The following is a 22355-nucleotide window of genomic DNA, read 5'->3' on the forward strand; positions in this document are numbered from 1 at the left end:
GAGGGCAGGAAGGGGAGGAGGAGGAGAGCAACTGGAGTGTTTGAATAAGAAGCCTTGTCAATTAAATGCTAATAGAAAGCTCTGGGGAGATGCTGTTGTGCTCTCACAGGTAATGTCTGTTTTCTCTTTCTCTAGTCCCTCATGGTTTCTGATTTCATCCTGACAGGAATTTATAATGCCCTGTAAAGTTTACAGCGTGCTGTTGTCCACTGTCTCACCTCTTTATTCAGTCTAGTAGCTGCAAACCCAGATGTGGAGGAATCGTAAAAACTATGATATATTCTATGATGCCATCATGTTTATCCTTTCTTTCTTGGCTCTGGTTGCAGTGGAGGATTTTAGCGTATATTCATTTTCGGCTGAAGAATGAAGCCAGTCAGAAAATAAATAAATATGAATGATATGTGCTTTTGTCTGAAGTTGTTCATACACACATACCCAAATTCAGGATACTATGACATCATCAAGGCGTGGACTCATGTTCAGAAAAATTTTTTTTTTTAGTTGCCCATCATTTGAATGACAGCTCTGTTTGATTAGAAAGATCTAATCCTAAAATATTAATTTACTTGATGTTCATGGCTTGATGGATCGAGCAGAGATCAAAGGAGGAAGCACAAATTTCAAGTTACATGAAAACGAACAACTCCTTCCTGTGCCAGCAGTCAAGAGACTAGCTTTTTAAGAATTTGTGTTGCCAAAATAAAGCTAATTGGTTCTGCTCAGGGCCAAGTGGATAGCTCAAAAAGAGTTTACAGTGCCTCATGGTCGACAAGTTGACACATTCTGTTCTCATGGAAAATATGGCTTTGTGAGATTATGTCTATTTCCGTGCAATGTTCCATTTGCAGGGGCTCAATTCGCCAGGCCCTTCACCTCTGCAGCTTAGCCTTAATCTTCATTTAACCAGAGCCCAGCAGAGAGGCTGATCACCATTTTTAGATTTTCAAGCCTTTATTTAATTCTTTATTTTAATGTTTTCCATGTAGCAACTGGAGAAAAGACAAAGGTATGCTGTTATTAGAGAAGCATGCATTTCAAAATATTTGAATTGTTCAATAATTTTAGGCTTAAGATAAATGTTTAAAGTGCACAGTATTTTATTTCCACAGTTTACCCCATGAAGAAATTTCACATAAAAATAAATGAATACAAAATTGTGTTTATTTCACATGTTCGAAATGAATAGAGGTTTCTTTATGGAAGGTGCAATGTTGAGGTTACATCAACAGACAAATAATTCTCCCCTTATCATGGTTACCACCTCTCAAATATCTCTTCTGGATTAAATAAATGTTGTGATACTGCATCGGACCTTACCACATTCACACTGATGGGGCACTGCAGTCTAAGTAAATAATGATTTACTGTGTGTAAATATTAGTATATAAAATAAGTGCTCTAACTTAAAGATACAAGCATCATTATGTTACATCTAGGAGTACGTGTGTGTGTGTGTGTGTGTGTTTGTGTGTGTGTGTTTTATTCAATATCATTATTTTTGCTGTGCTTCATCACACAAGTTTAACCATGACCCACTCATTAAAACAAACTATTTGTGAAAAAGAAATGTGCAATGATTTCAATTCATAGTATTATTATGTTGATGAATCCACTGATAATGCATCTAACGGAGCCGGATTGCTAAGAAATTCGTACTGTACTAAGGGTGGCAAATGGTACATCTTACCATTCTTCACAGAAATGCGGTACACCCTTAGTACATAATAGAAGGATTTTATGCTGCTCTGAGTACCTGTTTCATAACTGTGGCCTACTCAGCCGATTTGCTGGGCTCTTTAGAGTAAAGCTCATTTCCGGCCCTTTCTCTACACAATTCATTCCTTCCACTGTCATTTCTAGTGACATGAGTAAACCTCTGGAGTCCAGTCTTCCTCCAGCCCATACGTAGGCCTGTGATTGTATGAATAATCTCCAGGTCCCATATGGCGGTATGTCCTGGTGTATTTGATCAGAGCAGGGATGAAGGGGTGCAGGCATCACAGTGCGTTTGTTCTGCCACGTTTGTCGCACGCTGCTTCCGGGAGCAGACGCTCTCAATTTACCTCGTCAGGAGTGTGTGGGTGCCTACCGCTCTGCCCGCTTGCACGTCGACGTGTAAACTGATCAGAGCGCGGGCTGTAAAGTGGTCTTCCTCTGCCATGCTCCCTTGACTCACCCCTTCCTCAGCAATCACGAGCAACACTACTGTCATTTATAAACTTTTAATATCTGCTCCTGTAGGTAATGGCTAATTTCTCCCAGCACATGGCTCTTCATTAAAAGTTGATTTCTGTCAGAGAGGATCCCTATCACATTAGCTCCAGTCACTTGGATGGGTATAGGTTTTATTCATTCATTTATTTATTTTTATTTAATCTGCTGTGCAATTTCTATTTTTAATCACACCACAGCCGCTGACTGGGTGTAAGATCCGTCTCTCTCTCTCTCTCTCTCTCTCTCTCTCTCTCTCTCTCTCTCCCCTACTCAGCTCCATTTACTTTCCTCCCCCTTTTTGTCTCATGTGTGCATCTCTATGCTAATAACACTGTTCAGGGGCCTATAGCAAGAAGGAAATTATTGATAATGTAAGGATAAAGTGTGAAACAACATCATGATATTTATCAGTTTGGATTGGAGTGCAGCTGGTGTGCTCAGAGCACGGCTCACTTCGCTGGCACTTAGCTGCTAGTTTAGCACTTCAAGATGAGAAAAATCAATGCGTTTCCAGCAGTTTTTTCTCTCCCTTTTCAGCCTGTTCTTTCAGGAACATGAAAGGCTTTCCATGTTCACCTGCTCCACTCATTGTATTCCTTGAGACAACCACTCTTATTGGTGTTTTTTTTTTCTTTTTTATCCTCTGATAAAGAAGATCAATGTTTTCTTTTCTTCTCCTGCTACGAGAGTGCCTTCTCAAACTCGCTGATATTCTGTTGCCAACTCAACCTGGCGGCAGTGACATCATCTGCAGGTCTTGTGCAGATCCCCTACAATTACTCCGACTCGGGCCAGGCTGCGCCTGCAGCAGCAGCAGCAATCATTAGCTCCATCATTACAGATGCTGAGGGAGGATGAGCCTTGGTTAACACAACCATGGCCTGCCTCTCACCCTGGCTCTCAAGGTCAGCCGAGGTCGACAGCATGCGATGAGTGAGTTTGTGTGTGTTTGCGTTGCCGATGCTGGGCAACGGCCTTGTTGTACTGACCCTTCCACCCTCTCACAGCCTGTGTCTTGTTTTTTCTCTCCCTCTCACTTTCGCATTCCTTTCGTTGGCAAGAAATCAACATTAATGAAGCTCTTACATCTCAGGGTTCACCCATGGTTTGTTTGTGTCTTTAGCTCTGCGCTGAGAGACCCATCGCTAGTGTTTTATTCGTTGAACATGCAGGTTGTTAAGGATCAGCCTTACTACAGCAGTAAATTACTTTCGTGTTGACAGGGCGAACATGGCTCACATTCGCAACTTCTTCATTAGGGCTGTGAGGAGGATTCAGTTCTACTTTCTCCATCTCTGCAACCAATTGCGGGAAAGGTATGGGAATTATCCCGCATGAGAGACCAGAGGAGGAAATAGAGGAGCAGCAATCTCTGCCAACAGTGACATTTTCCTCGGTCTGTATGTAGAGCATCTGTTTCACCTTGAATGAGGTTGCACTTTCGGATCTTATTTTAAACCACATAGAGGATTGTTGAATGGCAGTTTTGTGTTTAACACAATTATTCTGAGTCAAACTTGGAGCCTTGACAGCAACAGTGCAGCGGCACTAGTAGCTTTCTATGACACAAAGAAACCTAGTTGCATTTTTATGTGTGTGCGTGGGCCGCTTGGGGTAGCATGTTAACCAGAGGAGCAGCCGGTCCACCAGATGTTCCTTTCCTCAGTGGACTTGTCACAGAGGGACCTTTAGTCTCTTACCTGCTCCCTGCTCCAGACCTTCTGCACTGGAGGTTTGCTCTGCCCTCTTTTCAGTCCTGAACCTGAACCTCTCAGGTCTGACTGATCACTGTCCAGATACTTGACCGAAGGGTCACATACTTTATTCTTTCTCTTTTCTCTTTCAGATACTCTATATTTTCTAAATGCGCTATTTATGGTTATTTTACAAGTCCGAATGAGAGGGGCATACATGATAAAAGCCTTTTTTTGTCCCAAATCCATACTAAAATGTATTAAATTTAAATATACAAGTTACTCTCCCTAAGTTCTTGTATCTATGTACAGCTTACACGTGTTTTACAATTAAAAGAATTTCATAAAACCTAAAAAAGAGCATGCCTTAGATTAAATATTAATAATGTGAATTTGTAATGTGTGATGAAAATACTAACAAGCACCTATGATTTTGTGAGAATGTGTTGATGCCTTATCTAGCAGGTGAGCTTCATTGCTTCGCGCATGAGTTCTGGATGGAAAGGTCAAATCTCATGCAAGTACCTGAGAAATCTTATATTAACATGGAAATCACTGTGCAACAGTATTACTATAAGGTTGCAAAGCTTATAATGCTGCACATTGTAGTGTAGTAACTTACTGCACTTTTACAGAAAAGGAAGAATAATTTGTTACCAGATTCTGGTGCCATTTTATTTATTTATTTATATTCCTAATAAATATTTCAAATTACAGTTTGTTCACTGGATGACCATGCTGATGGAAAATGTGTTTGCTTTTGTAAATATTTTTTTTTATTTATATACAATGTGAAGGTACTGCATTTTATTCAGAACAACAACAAAAAAAGTTCTCTCCACAGGCCATAAATCGTTTGGCTATTTGTAAGCATAAACTGGTACCAATTTACACTTATTTTGAATGATGATCTTTTTTATGTACAGCATAGTTTGAAAAGAATCAGAAATGTTTGAACAAACAAAGAAGACAAGAGGAGGTGGTGGGTGGGGGGGGGGTGTGGATTGTCAAACCAGTTCAGGGCATTTTGACACATTCGTATGACTTTTAAAATGTATGTGAAGAGCCCTCTCCAGTCTTTTTGGAACACAAATAGCTCCCCTCCACAAAAGAAAGCAAAATGAGGTACGAATTGCTGGTAAATTATTTCCTGTTCTTGTGGATAATAGGCTACCTTGTGTGGCCTTTGATTTTCTCTCTTTTTGTCTCCTTCCCTCTGTGTTTATTCAGCCATCTCTCTGCAGCTCTGCTGGAATCCATATTGATAGCTGTCAGGCGGTGTTGCTGGGCAGCAGGGAAAGGGGGCTGTGAAAGTAGGGGAAGGGGAGATGTTGTATGGAGGGCACATCTGTCAGATCTCATGACTCGACCCATGCTGTGATGCGAAGGGTACTGTCAGGAGATGGGGGAGAGCCAGCACAGGTATGCCCAGTACATGCACTGTCCTCAGGCTGGAACGGGCTGTGACACCCTGGTGGAATGGTGGGAAGGAAAAGGAAAGCTCTCTTGTGTACTGAGCTGACAGGAAAGATCTGTTCACCACAGAGTCCTCACTTGAAGGCCGATCCTAATTTGATCAGCTCTAAAATATGTTTTCTAGTTGGCAGTATTTGCTATTATGGAACCTGTGGACTTTCATCAGTGAGTCAAATATGATGATTCCAGTTGGCTGTATTGTATTATGTCTGCTTTTTTTATCGTTGGCAAAGATGAAGGGTGTTGAAATATTAATACTAATTGATCCCAGGAAAGGCTTATGGACTCAGGTGTGTATCCACAAGGCAGGGCTTCCCACATAGACACGGGAAGTGCTGTTTTAGTTTTTTCTGTGGGCAACTGTTTAACTGATGGGAATAAAAATTTGTTAGCAGAGGCTATTTACACTAACTCCACCCACCAACAGTCAAGCTTACAAAAGACGGGGACCAATCATCATACTCAGTGGTGCAGATGGATAAGTGTGACTCATAATCCTTTTGATCGACCCGGGATCGAATCTGCCTTCTGGAATTATTTTTTTTTTTTCTTACTTTTCAAAATTCAGATCACACAAGAAAAGCATTTATTTGAATAAAATGATAGAAATAATCAAAAAGTTTAAAATAAAGTTTGTCCCGAGTTGGCATCCATTTAATTGTTTGAATTAAAATTTACACGCAATAAGTCATTACTGCACACTGTTTTGTAATGTATTAAAATTCTGACATGCTGATTATTGAAACCATTTGCAATAAGTAATTAGCAGAATATCCTGCTATTTTAACTATATATATAGCTATTTGCAAAAATACTGCTATTTTCACTTCGTTTAAATAGCATATCACCAATAAATCTCAAGATGCTGAAACATCTTCCCACACTCCTGGCTTCCCAAAAACAGTAGGATCAGGCGACCTGTTTTTGTAGTGTGTTTTCCTGCACAGCACTGTTGGTTTTGACCATGGAAAGTGCCCCAAAAAATGTTTTTTGGTCTAAATGTGGTAATTTTTCTTTGAAATCAGAAGGCAAGAGAAAAAACACTGGACATTGCAGAATCGTGGGAGGTTTTGAATGTGGGCAACGCATTTTTTCTCTGTAGGTACACGTGTTTTGAGCTGACGGGACTATGCGCTTTTTGCCCGCAGGTGTGAGTCTCACATTTTATTTCACCCGCTCCCCTGCAGCACATTTCGTGTAACGACGTTATTACCGGGAGACTTAATCAAACTCACTAACAATAGCTCACACTGACAGACGTCCAGGCAGCTGGTGCATAATGCTCTGCGAATATTCACAGTGCCCCAGCAACCCCGTCTGCCCGCTTAATCAAGTTCTCTCAGTCACCCGGGGAACAGGGAAGCGAAAAGGTGGAGTGGGACGGCGCTGAAAAAGCTAGTGAAACTACAGCCATTCACTAAGGGACGAATAGGGACAGGAAGACACTAGGGAACTTTACAGGTCTATTTTATTGCTTGAAATATGAATTAAATGTCTGGAATTATTTACCCTTATACCTGTATGAATACTCTGGCCACTCTTTTCATATATAACAGAAAGTTATTCACTGTCCTACATCCTTGACATCTGATCTAGTTTACACTTGGCCCGATCACAAAAGTTCTGATTGCAGTAAATAACAACTTAAAGGGATAGTTCACCCAAAAATGTAAATCATTAATTACTCACACTCACGTCTTTCCAAGCCTGTTAGACCTTTGTTCATCTCCGAAACACAAATTATGATATTTTTGATGAAATCTGAGAGCTCTCTGACTCCATAGACAGCAATGCAACTGAAATGTTCCCAGGCTCAGAAACTGTAAAATAGGCCATGTAACATCAGAGGTTCAACCGTAATTTTATGAATCTACGAGAATATTTTTATCATAATGCGTCGTTTGCATGCAGATGACAGAACACATGCATGATGATACTCTCTCCACAGTGGTGGCACTCCATGACTGACGGGATGAGGAGAATAATTGTTGAATAATGTTATTTTTGTTTTCTTTTTTGCACAAAATGCATTCTTGTAGCTTTCTAAAAATACAGTATAACTCAAAGCTTTAATATGTCTATATCACACTTTTATGGTCCTCTTATTGCTCTTTTGCATACGTATGCACAAGTTACAGAAGTACAGAATTGCCATTGTATCATCGCCATGTTCATGCTAGCGCAATTGTTCTCCTGATGTTATCGTCCTGTATAGGCATGCTCCGGCCCATGCAGCTCTATAAAAGAGTGATGTAGAGCCCTTAGAGAGACCCTGTGTACTGCACTTTATTCAGGAATGCTGACTTATTTATAGGTGTTGGAATCGTGTTGTTTGCTTGTTTTATTGAAAAGCTTGCGGGTAAAGTGGCGACAGGCTGGCATGCGAGTGTGATCTCTTGAGGGCCACCCTGCAGAAATTTTCTTCCCGATAAATAAGTCAGCGTTGATGAATATTTCATTCACATGCAATTCATTGTCGCCCGCAGGTCTGCGGGGACATGTCGTTGCTCCACGCACACAGTAAAACAACCTCCCCCCAGGTCAACCAATCCCTCGTTGTTGGCATTCTGAAAAAGTTGCTGTTGGAATCGCCGTAATTAGCTCAGCTCGCGCATTTATGGTTCTGATGGATAACATGACAACAATTGTATGAAACCTATAGTCATGTGATATCTGGCTGCATTGTATTTCACATTCAGAACAGCATCTGAACAGCAATTGGACTGATTTAGTGGCGCATTTGTCACTTTTCATATGGTTAGGAGAGGCCTGTACAAGAAAAGTTTAAACCCCAGAGTTAGTGAGAAAATAGCTTGTACTTTTATGCCCTGAGGGGGAGAGAGTAATAAATAGCAAGAAAAAGCATTAAAAAAATAGGTAAAATAAGGGAATGCAAGCTAAAGAGAATCAAAAAAGGAAGTGGAAGGAGGTGATCAGATTATGAGTCAAACAGTAATTCTGGGTGTTCAAGATAGCAATAGTGGTACAGTAGGAGAGAAAGACGATGAACCATCAGTAGAGGAATTTGCTCTACACAAATCAATATTTCAAGACGTAAGCTCTCTCCATTCTTAAAACACATCACTCAGTCCAGATGCTTCACCAAATGGGTCAGAGGTTCTTTGTGAAAATGTCCCTCCATGATCTTTCTGCTCTTTTGGTGAGAGAAGAAATCCACAGAAAGATGAGTAAATAAATAAAGAAAGTGCGAGCAGAATGTTTTATTTAAGTGAAGGTCTGCATTGTGTATTCTCAGATAGAGTGAGGCATCAGCTATCTCGGGCACAGAATTAAGAGACGGCGACTTTTGTTTGGTAGCTTGCAAAGATGTTACTCTAATGGATTCGCTGTAACTGTTTTTACTGTGTGCGAACTTGGATAGATGGGTCACCTGTTAGAGTTTGATTTAAAATTCTGAATGTTTGCTTTCACATGCTTCCTTTTTCCTCTCAACGTGAAGATGGGATTAGTAAACAGACCACAGCTGCAGTAATGGTCTATTTTTGCCCCTTTGTATATTTCATCAAGGAAAAGAGTTTGCTGGACATGACAACATTCCCTTGGCAGCTTTAAAAGTCTCAGAGTGACCTTCTGAGCTGCTTCAGGTGGCTCACTTTCTTACATCAGTCAGTTTTCCATTAGGAGGATAGTTCACCCACAAATAAAGATTCTGTCATTATTACTACAAATTAAAATTTGCTCATCATGCTCACTCTGATGTTGTTCCTAACCTTAATGTCTGTGTGTTTTCTTCTGTGGAAAATGTGAAGTTTTCAAGAATGAAGGATTGTGTTGATTGCTCTTTCAGTGCATTTAGTCCCCAAAATTAATGGGGATTTTGTGTTTCATAAAGGACATCAAAAAGCATCATGAAGTATCATAGATTTAGTCCATATGACTTTTGTCATGCAAAAGTAAGTTGTTACCTACTGATAAGTCTATCCCTCCAGTAATCTGCTAGCACTCCAAACAAATCAGAAAAAACAGATCAGCTTGCATAATAAATCACATATAAGAAGGTTTAATATTTATTTTGTCATTTAATTGAATGACCTGATTTCTTAAAAAGATCTAACTTAAAAAAAATTATTAGTTCATGAGTACATTACAGTATATCATACATTGATATGTTATACAATAACTTATAAACCCTCATGAACATGCCAAAGAGAATGACTTCTTTCATTTTAAGTTCATGTGAGAAACCTATCATATGGCTACAGGAGGTTTAAATCTGTGCAAATTATCTGTCGCTGCATGGACATTTTCAAAATTTCTTCTTTTTTTGTCCCCCGGAAGAAAACAAAGGGTTTTGCAACAACTTGAGGGTTAGTAAACCTTGACAGAATTTTCATTTTTGAATAAAGTAACCTTTTAAAGTAATTTTCATTTAGATTTTTTCTTCTTCTCTGATTTGGTGTATGACTCGTATTCCAGCACTTCACCAAGAGTAATTAAGATGTGCAAATGGTATCTTGAGACCTTGTTAGCAGAAAGCAGCTTTATCACTTCCATCCCTTCATTTTCTCATTCTTCCACTCCACCACACATCACTACTCCATCACTCTCATTTCACATTCCATGACAATCTCACCCACTGATTCATTACACGGCATCCATCTTGTGTTTGCCTGTGCATCTGTGCATGTGTTTGATCAACATATATTCAGTGTGATGTTCATCATGTGAATTTATAGAGCTCTCCCCCCAGTGCTTATATGACATCAGATTTAATGGATGAGAAGACAGTGGCTTGTCTGTTCTGGTCAGCGTGCTGTTTCACGCTCACCCATTTTTGATTTATCCAAAATACAATCATGTTTGAAAGAAGAAATAGGATTGAAGAATCTATCGATCTATGTCATATCAGCACTATCCATCTTTGTTTATCTTTCAATCTTTTTTTGTCGTTGTTGTTGTCACAGTTTTTTTTTTTTTTTGCAACCACACCAGCCATTTTCTTCCTCTATTTGTTTAGTTATCCATCAGTCTATTTACCTTATCATGCTGCCAAACCATCCATTTACGCTTCCATCTGTCTGTCAAACAATATTGTGGCATCCATTTGTCTAACTATCTTCTCTGTCTACTTATCCCACTGTCAATCAAAGCTTCTCTCTAACTGTGCAGGTTTCTTTAGCTGGGGACTAGCATGGTTCTGGTTAAACTTCTCTTAACTTCTGATTCATGCACCCACCCCCAAATACATTCATAATCACAACATGGGCCATTGTTGATGAAACCCAGCCCTGCCTGGCCTTTAATAGGAGCTCATCCAAATGCTCATTCCACTGGCAAGCCAGATCTCTGCTGGGTCACTATCAGTTTTGAAGGATCAGTATGGCGCTTTGGGGCCTAGTGCACATGATCCTAATGGATTAGCCACTCACCTTTCCTGAGTTGAACTTGGGGGGAAGTGCTCCCGCCAGAGGCCCCATCTGCCCCCCATGTTTCAGCCATGATGCTAACACAGTGCACAAAGAAAAACAGTTTTTGCATCTCAATTTATGAATGCTTTACATTAACTTTTGAGGTTAAATGATTGTTATTGTTGAAATAAATATACATAAACATACATAAATGCATATACATTCCTGTTTGACTGCTGAAGTTTCGTTCCCTACAGTGCTGCAGAGGTGATGATTAGTGCTGTAGATTAGCCTTGGGCTGCAATCTATTGGAATTTATTTTTAACCTGATGGTTTGATGCATGTGTGTGCCTTTGCTTCCCTGCTCCCTTCTTTTAAGTTACTTTTTGTTTTTGATCTTAAATTCTGCCATCTCTTTTGAAAACCAAGCTGGTCCACCACTCAGAGTCTGTCTTGTCCGTCTTGAGGATCCCAATGAGAAATCTTGGCGAGTGTGACCGTCAGCCGTTTGATATCCCATCAAACATGGTCCTACTGCTGTGCCTGTAAAAGGGAAAGATACTGGGCCTGCCGGCACTGGACACCAGCCATAGCTTCTCGTCCTTTCCCTTGTTTGTCCCGGGAACAGTTCTGTCCGGGCCTTCTTGGTGCAGAGATAAACTAGTGCATCTCTCTCTCTCTCATCTAAAAATAATCTCGTCATTTGTTTATCAACATGTGTAGTGATTTCCAGCTCTCCTGTGCCGTATTGTGTGCGGAGCTGTCAAGAAACATTACTCTAAGGCCTGGCTCTCCTTTCAGCTCTGACCAGCCGAGAGAGTGCAGCCGAGCAGGACAATGCAGAGTGCTGGAGGGCAACAGGCTAGCAAGCTTTCACAGAAATCTGCTTAGACGTTGCCTTTTAACTAAGGCTGTGGACCTCACTCTTTATAGAGAGCTTGAAACTTTAATGCACTCTTTAAGGTAGAAACTGTGGAAAGTGAAGGGCAATGCTGGTATCAAATATCTGGGTCACATATCCAAGGTAGCTAGTGTCTAAATTGAGCCTGGCTTTGATTGAAAGGCGCATTAGATAAAAGGAGGAAAACTCAGATCTGCGCTGACCAGTTTTGGCATATTTTAATTGCTGCTTTACTTCATTATTTTCATTAGTCTGAGTCTTAACAAACTGTCAGATTAGACATTACACATCTCCCATCTTTGTTTAGAAATGGCTCTGAGAGAGATTTAGGGAGAATGCAGACCAGACCTCCAGCTTATCGGAGCTCTCATGCATCTTGGTTTGATGAGGAAAGCTCATGTTTGCAAGCTGTGCTAGTGGATCTGCGGTGGCTGAGTTTGACAAATGCCCTGCACTTGCTCTAAACATCCGTAATTTCAGCAGAGCATGGTTACTTAAAGCAGGATTTTAGAGTCTTGTCTCACTTGTGTTTCTGGTGTTTCTCTTGCTTTAGTTAGGGCAGAGAATGCACTTAAGAGCTCACATCTCAATGTGGAAAGCGAACCAGGATATCAGCCAGTACTTAAAGGATTAGTTCATCCCAAAATGAAAATTCTGACAGCATTTACTCCCTCGTGTCATTCCAAATCCGTATGATTTTCATTTTCACAAAAGGAGAAATTTTAAATAATACATTTGGGTGTTTCATGTCGTTAAAATGGACAGAGACTGGAGCATTCAAACTCTAAAAAAATATTCAAAAGTGCCATTAAAAGTGGTTCAATTGACTTCTGTACTATTCCACATCTTCTTTTTTTTTTTTTTTTTTTTTTGCTCCAGTCCTCATTTACTTTTATTATATAATAAATGATGTAGATACATTTTCAGAAGGAAGAAGGTCATAAGGGTTTGGTCTTTATTAGACATTTTTGAGTAAACAAATTCTTTTAAGCTTCTAGTGTGTTTATTAATGTTACGTAGTGGTTGGACATTTGTCGCTTTTCAAAGGCTTACCGAGCAAGATTTTTTGATCAGACGTTAAAGTGATCTTATTCCCCAAAGTACACAGCAGGATTCTCACAGTATTTTCACAGCATTATTTAGTGTCAAATAATTATTCTTTCCATATTTTCTCTTGCACTGAACAACATCTTTTTTCTTTTTTTTTCTCCTTTTTTTTTCCGTTGAAATGGCTCATGCCACATTTGATTAAGATAACAGCTGCTTTTTAAAACACACTCATTTAACATAGCTTGGTATGACAAACAACCTCAAATTAAACCCTGTTATTTGTCTTTTGTGCATTAGATATACAGCCTTGGCCAAAAGTTTTGGCAGTGACATTTTTTGTTTTTACAAAGTTTGCTGCTTAAGCTATTGTGGTGTTCATTCACATTGTCTCTATATATAAATGTATGCATTTTAAATAATTGCTAAAAGCTTAATTGGCCCAAAAAATGAAAATTTCACAAAAAAATTACAGTTTTTTGATTCTGACACAAAATGACCAGCTAACATACATTGACTAATGATATCATCAGCACATGTGAAAGTGTGAATGAGTAGTCACGTGAAATCACTATCATTCTAAATAGATTGTACATGCAGACTGATTGCTATAAAACGATTGTGTTCTTGTTAGCAGTGGTCACCTCCAAATAAACACGTGCAGCCATCATCACTTTGCTTCAAAATGGCCTCAAACACAAGGAAATTGCTAAAAAAAAATATTGCACCTGAAATAACGATTTACCAATCAAGAACTTCAATGAGAGAGCTTCGACTGCGACTGTGTGTTTGTGTGTGTATAAATTTGGCTGGTTATTTATGTTTGTATACACAATTTTAACCAGATTATTTAAAACTAATTCTGCTTCCATATGTTCTACATCAAAGGTTTGTTTTCTTCCTCGAGCAAACATACCAACAAACAAAAACAGTTTCTGCTGTAGCACACATGCCCACTTATGTTTTAGCTTTTACCATTTTTCCCACAACAGATTCAAGGTTCCAAAAGCATCCTTTTCGTCTGTTTCAGGGTCAGGCACATATTTGACCTTCCATTCTCCATTTCTGCAGCTGAAGTAACCTTCCCAACTTACTCTGCTGCTGTCTCAAAGCAATTACTCGCAGCATTGTAGGAATCCTTGGTTTGTGCAACTGTAGGTTTTACTCTCCTAGCCCCATAACTTACAAATAAAGAAATAACCCTCCCCACCATCACATCCTCTTTATATTTCCTGTTTCTGGTGCTGGTGCTCCATTACCAATGGAGCTTGAGTCTGGCAAAGGCATGCTGAAGATTAGAAGAGTAGATAGCTGCTACTGCAGCAGTGTGTCCTCTCTCTCTCTCTCTCTCTCTCTCTCTCTCTCTCTCTCTCTCTCACTCACTGTCTCACCTCCCTCTATGGCCCACAAGCGGTAAACATTGTGTGTTGACATATGGCCCTCACAGATTTAATCACCTTTATTACATTTTGTCACTGGAAAAATATGAAGTAATCCAAATTTGCACATCACGATGTGTGTGTGTGTGTGTGTGTGTGTGTGTGTGCGTGCGTGCGTGCGTGGGTTTTTTCTTGGCTCAAATGTCTATCCGAAACAACAGATGCCTAACCAAAAATTGTTTATTTGAAAATATTTGTCTTTGCACATTTAATATTTACTGCATCCATATTGAATATTTGAATTGCATCAAACATGTAAATTATTCACTGTAATAATTACCTGTGTTTATTCACATAGTTACTACTCGACTGTTGATTGAAGCTTATTTGTTATTCATGGAGCAAACCTTGTGCCAAAGGACTCTCCTGATGATGTAACTTCATGTAATTGCAGGCAGATGACAGTAATGCAAAATCCATTATGTCGTTTAATCTCTTTAGAAGAATGCACAGGGGGTTATCTGGGGCCTATCACTCAATCATACAGTGAAAGTGTGGGATAGGCGTACAAGCCTACATGACTCCTTTTGTGAGTGTTTGTGTGCTTTTTAGTAATGTGTTGTTTGCCAATCTGTGCTAATCCCATGATCCCCCTCTGCAACGTATTATGACGTTTTGATCACGTTTCACTCCCCCTCCTCCATCAACACTCAATAAATACTGAGAAACAATAGCTTCATTTAATTAAGTCCTGGAATACAGACTTTTCTCTTGAGTAAAAGCAAATTGTTCTTATTTTTTCATAAATCTCTTTCACTCCTATTCTTTTTCTTTGTGCATCCAACCTAAAGACGTTGCCACTGGGAAAAGCAGGTAAAAAAGCCATCAAACCCAAAATCAGTTCACAGATTTGTGAACAGTAGCACAGTTCTCCTGAAATTGTCTAGTGGTGTATTTTTATTGTGGAAGTGAATGCTCACCCTTTAGAGAATAGCTTCATTATGTGTCCCCCAATAGAAATCGGTGCTGGTTTGTTTGATTGTTGCTGTAGATTGGGTATTTTAGACTGAAGTGCCTTAGATCAGAAACTTAGAGCGCTTTTCAACCCAAATTAAGAGAAGCAGGAATGTCTATTTTGGTGGGTGCGTGATTGGTTTGTCTTTTCTGCCCATTTGGTTGAAGCATAGACTTTTTTCCCCATCTAAATCTCATCTCCAGTCTGTTGAGCTCGAGCAATTATCTCAAGTGTTGTTCTCTAGACGTTATTTTCCAAATGCTCCAAACGTCCCTATGTTCTACTCTCAAACAAGCCATAATACTTTCATCCATTTTCAATTTGGACCACAAACTTGAGGAACTGCCACTAGCCCTCCCAGATCCCAACAAGACTTTAGTCTGTGTGGCACCTTCCAATATACCTACAAAATAGGCATCTTGGAAACAATTGGCAAAACAATGACAGTGTTTGGACTAGGCACTGTTTTACCATCTCTGTCATCCACTCCCTCACATTCAGTATGGGTACTTCCTCTGTTTAGTATTGTCCCCCCACCCTTCTTCATCCAACATGGTGTCACACTGAGCGTGTAGTAATGACATGAGCAATAATATTATTGAAGCAATATTTTTGAATGATGGCTTAACAATAAGGATTTCCTCAGTGTAGACAGACTATTAGTACGATTTTTACTTTCACTTTTAACATTTTGTTAGTAGTAGTAGTATAGTTGCTATATAAGTGTCATATGTATATGTAGTGGCAGACACTTTTATCCAAAGTAGCTTGTGCTTTGCATTCAACCTATACTGTTCATTTATCAGTATGCCACCATGCTCCTAAAAATTGTAAATAAAATCTGAAATAACACCCTATACACTGACAAGTTCTAGAAATTTCTTTGTTTTTATCACTGCTGTCAATGTGCAATGCCCATTCAGTACAGAGAGAAAGAGACTGGAGGCCTTCAGGCGTTTGGCTTTTTGAAGTGGAAGTGGATGAAAGACTCAGCCATCATTTCAACTCATATTGTGTTTTCCATGCAGAGTTCAAAGTTCAGTGTCCTCAACTTTTACCAATGCCAGAGGAAGTTGTCCATTTGTACTCTTGTTTTTCATTTATCCGTTCCTCTCTCTACCTAACCACATCCCTTCTATCTCTTTGTATTACCCTCTTGTTATTAGCATTGTCCCTCCCCTGTGGTGAGTATCCTTGTTAGGACAGATTTATACGTCTACTGAAGCTTGAATTAAAACGGCTCTAGGCAAACTCAAAAAACGGGATTTGTTAGCACAGAGCACTTGCTCTTATAATCAACTAACACTGAGCTTTCAGCTGCACTGTAACGGTGGTAATAACAAAAAACAACAACTTGGCCATGTGACTGTTTTATTTCACCTTTGTCTTATTACAAAAATGTCTTTGCCAAGACAAAGCCATAAAACATCCTTTTTTATGATTTCTAGCTTGTTTCCTCATTTCCTCATTGGCCCTCAACTGACCTTGGCAAACGAGAATTGGGCTTCAATTTCGTTTGAAGTATGAATCCACCTTTACTGTGGTGCCCACTTGCTCCTAACTCATTACCTGACATGATGAATGGGGCCTGTTCCATTAAACTATGCCCAGCCCATGGTGGCATAGGTACCTGGCACTGAGTAATGGCAGTTGCACGGTTAGTCCTGCCAGGGTAGGTAGGAAAGGTGTGGCGGCTTAAACATGGAGTTGGCTCTCGAATCTTCAGGGGAAATAGGAAGGTTGTCCACTCCACCTGCCACATGGCCCCCACCCAGCCCCTCACTACACCATGTTTGGAGTGGAAAGGGCCTTTTGTGTGATCCCATAAAGGCTGGCCTCAGTTGCCAAGTTCAGCTAGCGCATTTAGTACTTGCCTCCATTATATTCCTACTGGCCTAGTTTCAAAATTAAGAATCCTCTTAAATCATATCATCTCATAGTTTAAACAGGGATAGTTCACCCAAAAATTATAATTCTGTCATTGACTCACATTTATTTTGTTCCATTCTATCTTTGTATCTGTGGAACACAAAAGGAATTGCAAAGAAACTTGAAGTCTGAACAACACTGGACCCCACTGAATTGGAACAACATGACAGAATTAAAATTTTGGGATGAACGGTCTCTTTAAATGCTATACAAATCTCCTATGGGTGTTTAGATAAGTATGTGCAGCTGTGTACGCACCGTTTTTTTACATGTGTATGGGTACCTCCCATTAAGTGTCTCTTGTCCAGGCTGTGTTGTTATAGGTGGAGGACCTCTCGAGTACAAGACTGGAGCTCAATGGTGTTACTATGACACCAGACAAGAAGCAGCTGACTCCAGACCATATTATGCTGCTCTCTTTTTAATCAGTTGCCTTTGTTGTGTCTGATGTTGTTCCTCTTTTTCTTTCTAACTATTAACTGCACTCCTATTTTTCCCCCGTATCATATTTGTCTGCTGCTTCTGTGAACACACCTAACTAGTCTTCTTCCAATGCTCTCTTTTTGAACAGACAACCGTCGCACTGGTTTGGAAAGATCCCGTTCACGCCACAATGCAAACCCTATGGTCCGATGATCGCTTGCCGGCTAAGGACGTTTGCCAAGTGCCAAAGACCCAAGAGTGGGGACAACACTGAGGAGGGCTGAAGAGGAATGGAGAGAGAGTCCTTCGGCATTCACACACATCCACATCCACACGTACTTGCATACAGAACGCAGAATAAACCTCAAGATGTGCGTCACAGCTCTAGACACTTCATCACAGGATCAATTGACCCCCACTTCTCTCTGAAGCCTTATATACTTCATGTTCTTTGTGCATTGGGGCTATACAATTTAGCTGTGTTTGTTTGTTTGTTATTTTCATGATTACGCTGGTTCTGTTTATATCTCACCAAGCTTAACCCCCCTGATCTGGCTCACGTCCACCTCGCTATCTGCAAACAATCAATGATTGGCTGTGGTTTGGTCTCTCGCTGTTGGACTTTTCGACGCACAAACACGCTCTTGTTGAAAAAATCACAAAAAAACACCAAAAAAGGACTGCGTGATTCTGTATGCTTATCAGAAAAGGGACTTTATTCGCAGTGTTGATTGAACAAAACCTTGACTTGAAGGATCCTGCCTGCCCCCTTTACTCCTTTTGACAGAAAAAAAAGAAAATTCCAGTCTGTAATTCCCACCATCAACCATTTATCTCCATCTCTGTTCACTGCCTCTCTTTATATATTGCAGATCCTATATATGTAGCGACATGAAAGAGCTGCTGATATTAGCTTCAGTGTGTACACATTTGTGCTGTGTAAGAGCTGCCAGTGCCACAAGGTACCTGAGGTGGTTGAAAGATATTGCTCTTTATGTACGGTAAACACTTCAAAGATTCGTAGACATTTCTCTTGCAGAGGCAAAGGTTTTATTAAGTGAATCTGCAGATATGTGAAGCAAATGCGAATCAAAGAGATGCCATTCATTTCAGTTTTCAAACATGTCACAGGTTTTCTTAGTGATTTCTTTGTAAGTCACTGTGCTTTTAGCTTTTAGCCCTCTAAGCCCTCTCGTAGAAGAGTATTTTAGTGAACTGTAGCTTAGTGTTTTTACAAGATCCACTGGTCATCTTTAAGAGCTCTCTCTTACTGACCTGCCGCATTTACCTCTCCATTTCAGCACTGAGAACTGTCCAAAACATTACAAAGAGGAGTATCTATGCGATTTAGTTTCAAAGTTTATCTCTCACAATTTGCAAAATATGTATTTATTCACAGTTTGCCAGATTTCGCCTGAAGCCTTTTATATGTGAACATTAAGCCGATTCTAGTGAGCGCTGCATATGAGGACGTACAGCCGTAGACAGTGACACTGAGGCGATGTTCACAACATGGTGGCTGTCTTCATGTGAAAACCATTAGTGAAATCTTTCCGCCACCTCCCCTCACTCTTGCTTGTGGCATAAGTAGTCATTTTCTGTAATGCCCCCCCCCCCCCCCATGTCCATAACACCGCAGGCAACAGTATGTAAAGCAGTCTCTTCTGGGTGACTGGAGTCATACTAACTCACATACTGGTACATGCCACACTGAAATCTTCTGCATTTGTAAGTGAGGGGAAAATGTTAAGTTTGAGCACCCAATGCAAGCGCATAGAGTACAGAACACAGTTCTGTTAAACAAACCACTGTTAGTCAGGCTTTCTCCTCACACTGTGTTTGTCATGCACTCTCTCAGGAGAGAGAGGAAAGGTCGAGATTCAGCGAATCGCAATCCATTGATTTGCTTTTCTAATTAAAACTGCCCTTTGAATGGTTTCCAACACCACACAACAGAAGCTGCGCTCGGCTCTCATGGCTCTCACTATCAGTTATTTTAAACCCATGTTAATGGTAATTACAGCATCCACACACTGTCAGTGCAGAAATCCTTGACATGCATTGTTATTTCCTAGTCAGACTCCAGTTACATATATTATGTGACTGGCAGAGGCACTGGCAGCAAAACATTTTTAATCTTTTTTGGGTAGAAATATATATTTTTTAGGAATCGGTTTTGATACATGTGCCAAACTTTCATGAGGTAAGAAGTGACGATACTGAGATCCCATTTTATGATTATGAAAATGTATGAAAAATGTAGGATTTTCGTTTAAATCACACTAAGATTTTCAATATGAAAGTTAAGTGATGAATCACATACACTAGATTGAAACGTTGATGTAGGGCTTCGGGATGTCATAATTTTTACGACGCTAATATCAAATCCTTATGAAATTTTCTTCAAAATTGTGTAATTTATAGATTTGTGTTCCCTCTTTCCTAAGAAAACATTGTTTTATACCAGTGATCTTCCTCTCCATCTGTCATATTGGTGTTAAACTTGTGTATTCCTATAGGCTAATATATATGTGTTGTGTATTTGATAGAGAGTATATCTTAATGCAGCTTAGAGTCTGCAGGTGACTGACTGTGTAACATTTTAAGTCAGATCCAATATTTTAATTGGATGTTAGGCAGAGACCAGAAGCAGGCAAGAAAATATGAAGTTACTAGTGCCAATTTGGGTCCTCTGCTGTCTCATTTATTCACATTTGTTCGATATTCTCGGTTCAGATTGTATGATGGTGCACTTTAACTTGTTAAATATAGACCTGGAGCGATATTTTAAATTGTGATTTCTTTGCATATCATTGCCAAAATAGACTGCTTGCATGTACGATAACCGTTCTTGACAAGTGATTCAATCTCCGTTCTCTCCGAAGTCTCCTCCAGTTCTCTCTTATTCCCTCACATTATAATTGGCGCTTGGAACAAGATCAAAGTTAAATGGGTGAGAACAACTGCAACTGTCTCAGGACATTGTTTTATGTTTGAGGTAATGTAAGACTCCATAGCCCTGCCTTTTTTTTTTTTTTTTTCTTGATGTTGTGTTTATTGTCTTATAAGCAATTTCTATTTGTAACATCTTTTAAGTTTATTTTTATCTGTGACTTAAAAAAAAAAATGTGGAAATGGTTATGCACACAGTTCGTGAGTATGTAACAGAATATCATACTAAATAATAACCACTTTCTCAAAAAATAAGTGTCTCTTTTATTTCCATAATGAGTTATGAATTATGCCTTTTTATTTCTTGACGCTGACTCACACTGCGTCCTAACCAGTCCCTGAAACATTAAACGCTGTCTCTATCTGAAAATTTGGAATGGTTTTGTCCTAATGGAACTCAACCCAACAAATGTCAGGACAAACGATCAGCAAGCAGCGGATATATGAAATACAGATACTTTAACTTAAGATGAATATGAAAATGTAATGTACCTGCTATTTCATTCCACCGACATCCTTTTCCATCCGGTTTTTAGTTGAATAAATAGTTTCAAAGATATTATTAAGATCATATATTCTGCCAGAGTGTGGGCCTTTCACACATTATTTATATACATAAAAAATAACATTAGATTTATTAGACTACCATTTTAGTCTATTAACTCTAATGCCTGACTCTATAGCTACTGTCGCATTGAGTTCGACATTTCATCAATAATTGATTCTGTGCAGAACTTGCTCATCGTGCTAGGTAGATCCATCCACAGTGAAATCTCACTAGTCCAAAATGTGTAAATGTATACTGTATATTAAACATTAAACATATTCTGACTGACTGTGATCACACTGTGCAGAATATTCACTGTCAGTACACTTCTAAAAATAAAGATTCTTAATTGACCCTTTGCGAAGACCCGCCCCCCTTAGTTACTGTTGCTACGTCTGACCTGTCATGGCGCTCATGCCACACATCATGTTCTCACGCAGTGAAAATTAGATTGTGGAGCAATGAGGAAAGTGGCAACGTGCCAATCAGCAAGACAGAACAGGTTACTTTTGGTATGAAACAAAGTAATTTTTTGTCATTTTTAAAAGAAACTCGTACAACAAATACCATTTTGTGACCGGTCGCTTAAGTGCCTATCTTAATCAACTCTTATAACAATAACATAAACATGAATGAACATCAGAAGGTATCTTGTTGCAACCTCACAATTAACTCAATACACACCATTTTACTAGTTCAAGTCCACTGACGTATATCTACCGTCCTGTCTTGTTTGTTTGCTGGACAAAATGGCTAATATAGCATCATGATTTGTCAGATTGCCTGTCAATCAACCTCCCAGCAAAGGGACAAATGGCACTGATGGTTTTATGAAGAACCTTTAGCATCCATAGAACCTTTCTATTTCACAAACATTTCCTTAGAGTGGAAAAGAAAATGTTCTTCAAATTATGTAGGAAAAAAAAAAAGGTTATTTTAAGAACTGTTTACTGAAAGGTTCTCTCAGGAATTATTATTATTATTATTATTATTATTATTATTATTATTATTATTATTATTGTTTTAAGATTGTAAGATAAGTGTAAAAATTACAGTCATTGGAAACGTTGCATGCCTGTAAGTATTTTGACTGATCTCCTGTGGGTTACAAATCAAATTAGAAATAACCGGAAAACCACCGCCTTTGTATTATCGCAATTATATGAGTAATAATTCAGTGTTACATCGATGCAACTTGCACTCAATATACAGACAGGAAGTGGTTTTATTTGCTTTTTGCCATAAGAATAGCATTTATTCAGTTACTGAATTGATGGGTTTGCGAAGGAAAACTACTGTCAGAAGGAGATAACAGCACTCTGTCGTTTGTTTGAAGTGCTCTTTTGTCTTGTTTGCTCTCTGTCTTTCCTTCACTTCACAGTAAGCTCGCACATGTTATTTTGCTG

General features: G+C 39.3%; 1 protein-coding gene across 9 annotated transcripts in view; it reads left to right on the plus strand.

The window, feature by feature from the left end:
- Positions 1-20773, plus strand: part of diaph2 (diaphanous-related formin 2) — a 382480-nt gene extending 361707 nt beyond the window's left edge. For all 9 annotated transcript variants that reach the window (XM_052574739.1, XM_052574746.1, XM_052574744.1 and 6 more), the window contains one exon: positions 17599-20773. In XM_052574739.1, coding sequence (XP_052430699.1) covers positions 17599-17663 — 65 coding nt within the window. In that variant the 3' untranslated portion in view covers positions 17664-20773. The remainder of the gene's footprint in view (positions 1-17598) is intronic.
- The last annotated feature ends 1582 nt before the right edge of the window (positions 20774-22355 follow it).

This window comes from Carassius gibelio, chromosome B14 (assembly GCF_023724105.1).
Source record: "Carassius gibelio isolate Cgi1373 ecotype wild population from Czech Republic chromosome B14, carGib1.2-hapl.c, whole genome shotgun sequence".
Lineage (NCBI taxonomy): Eukaryota > Metazoa > Chordata > Actinopteri > Cypriniformes > Cyprinidae > Carassius > Carassius gibelio.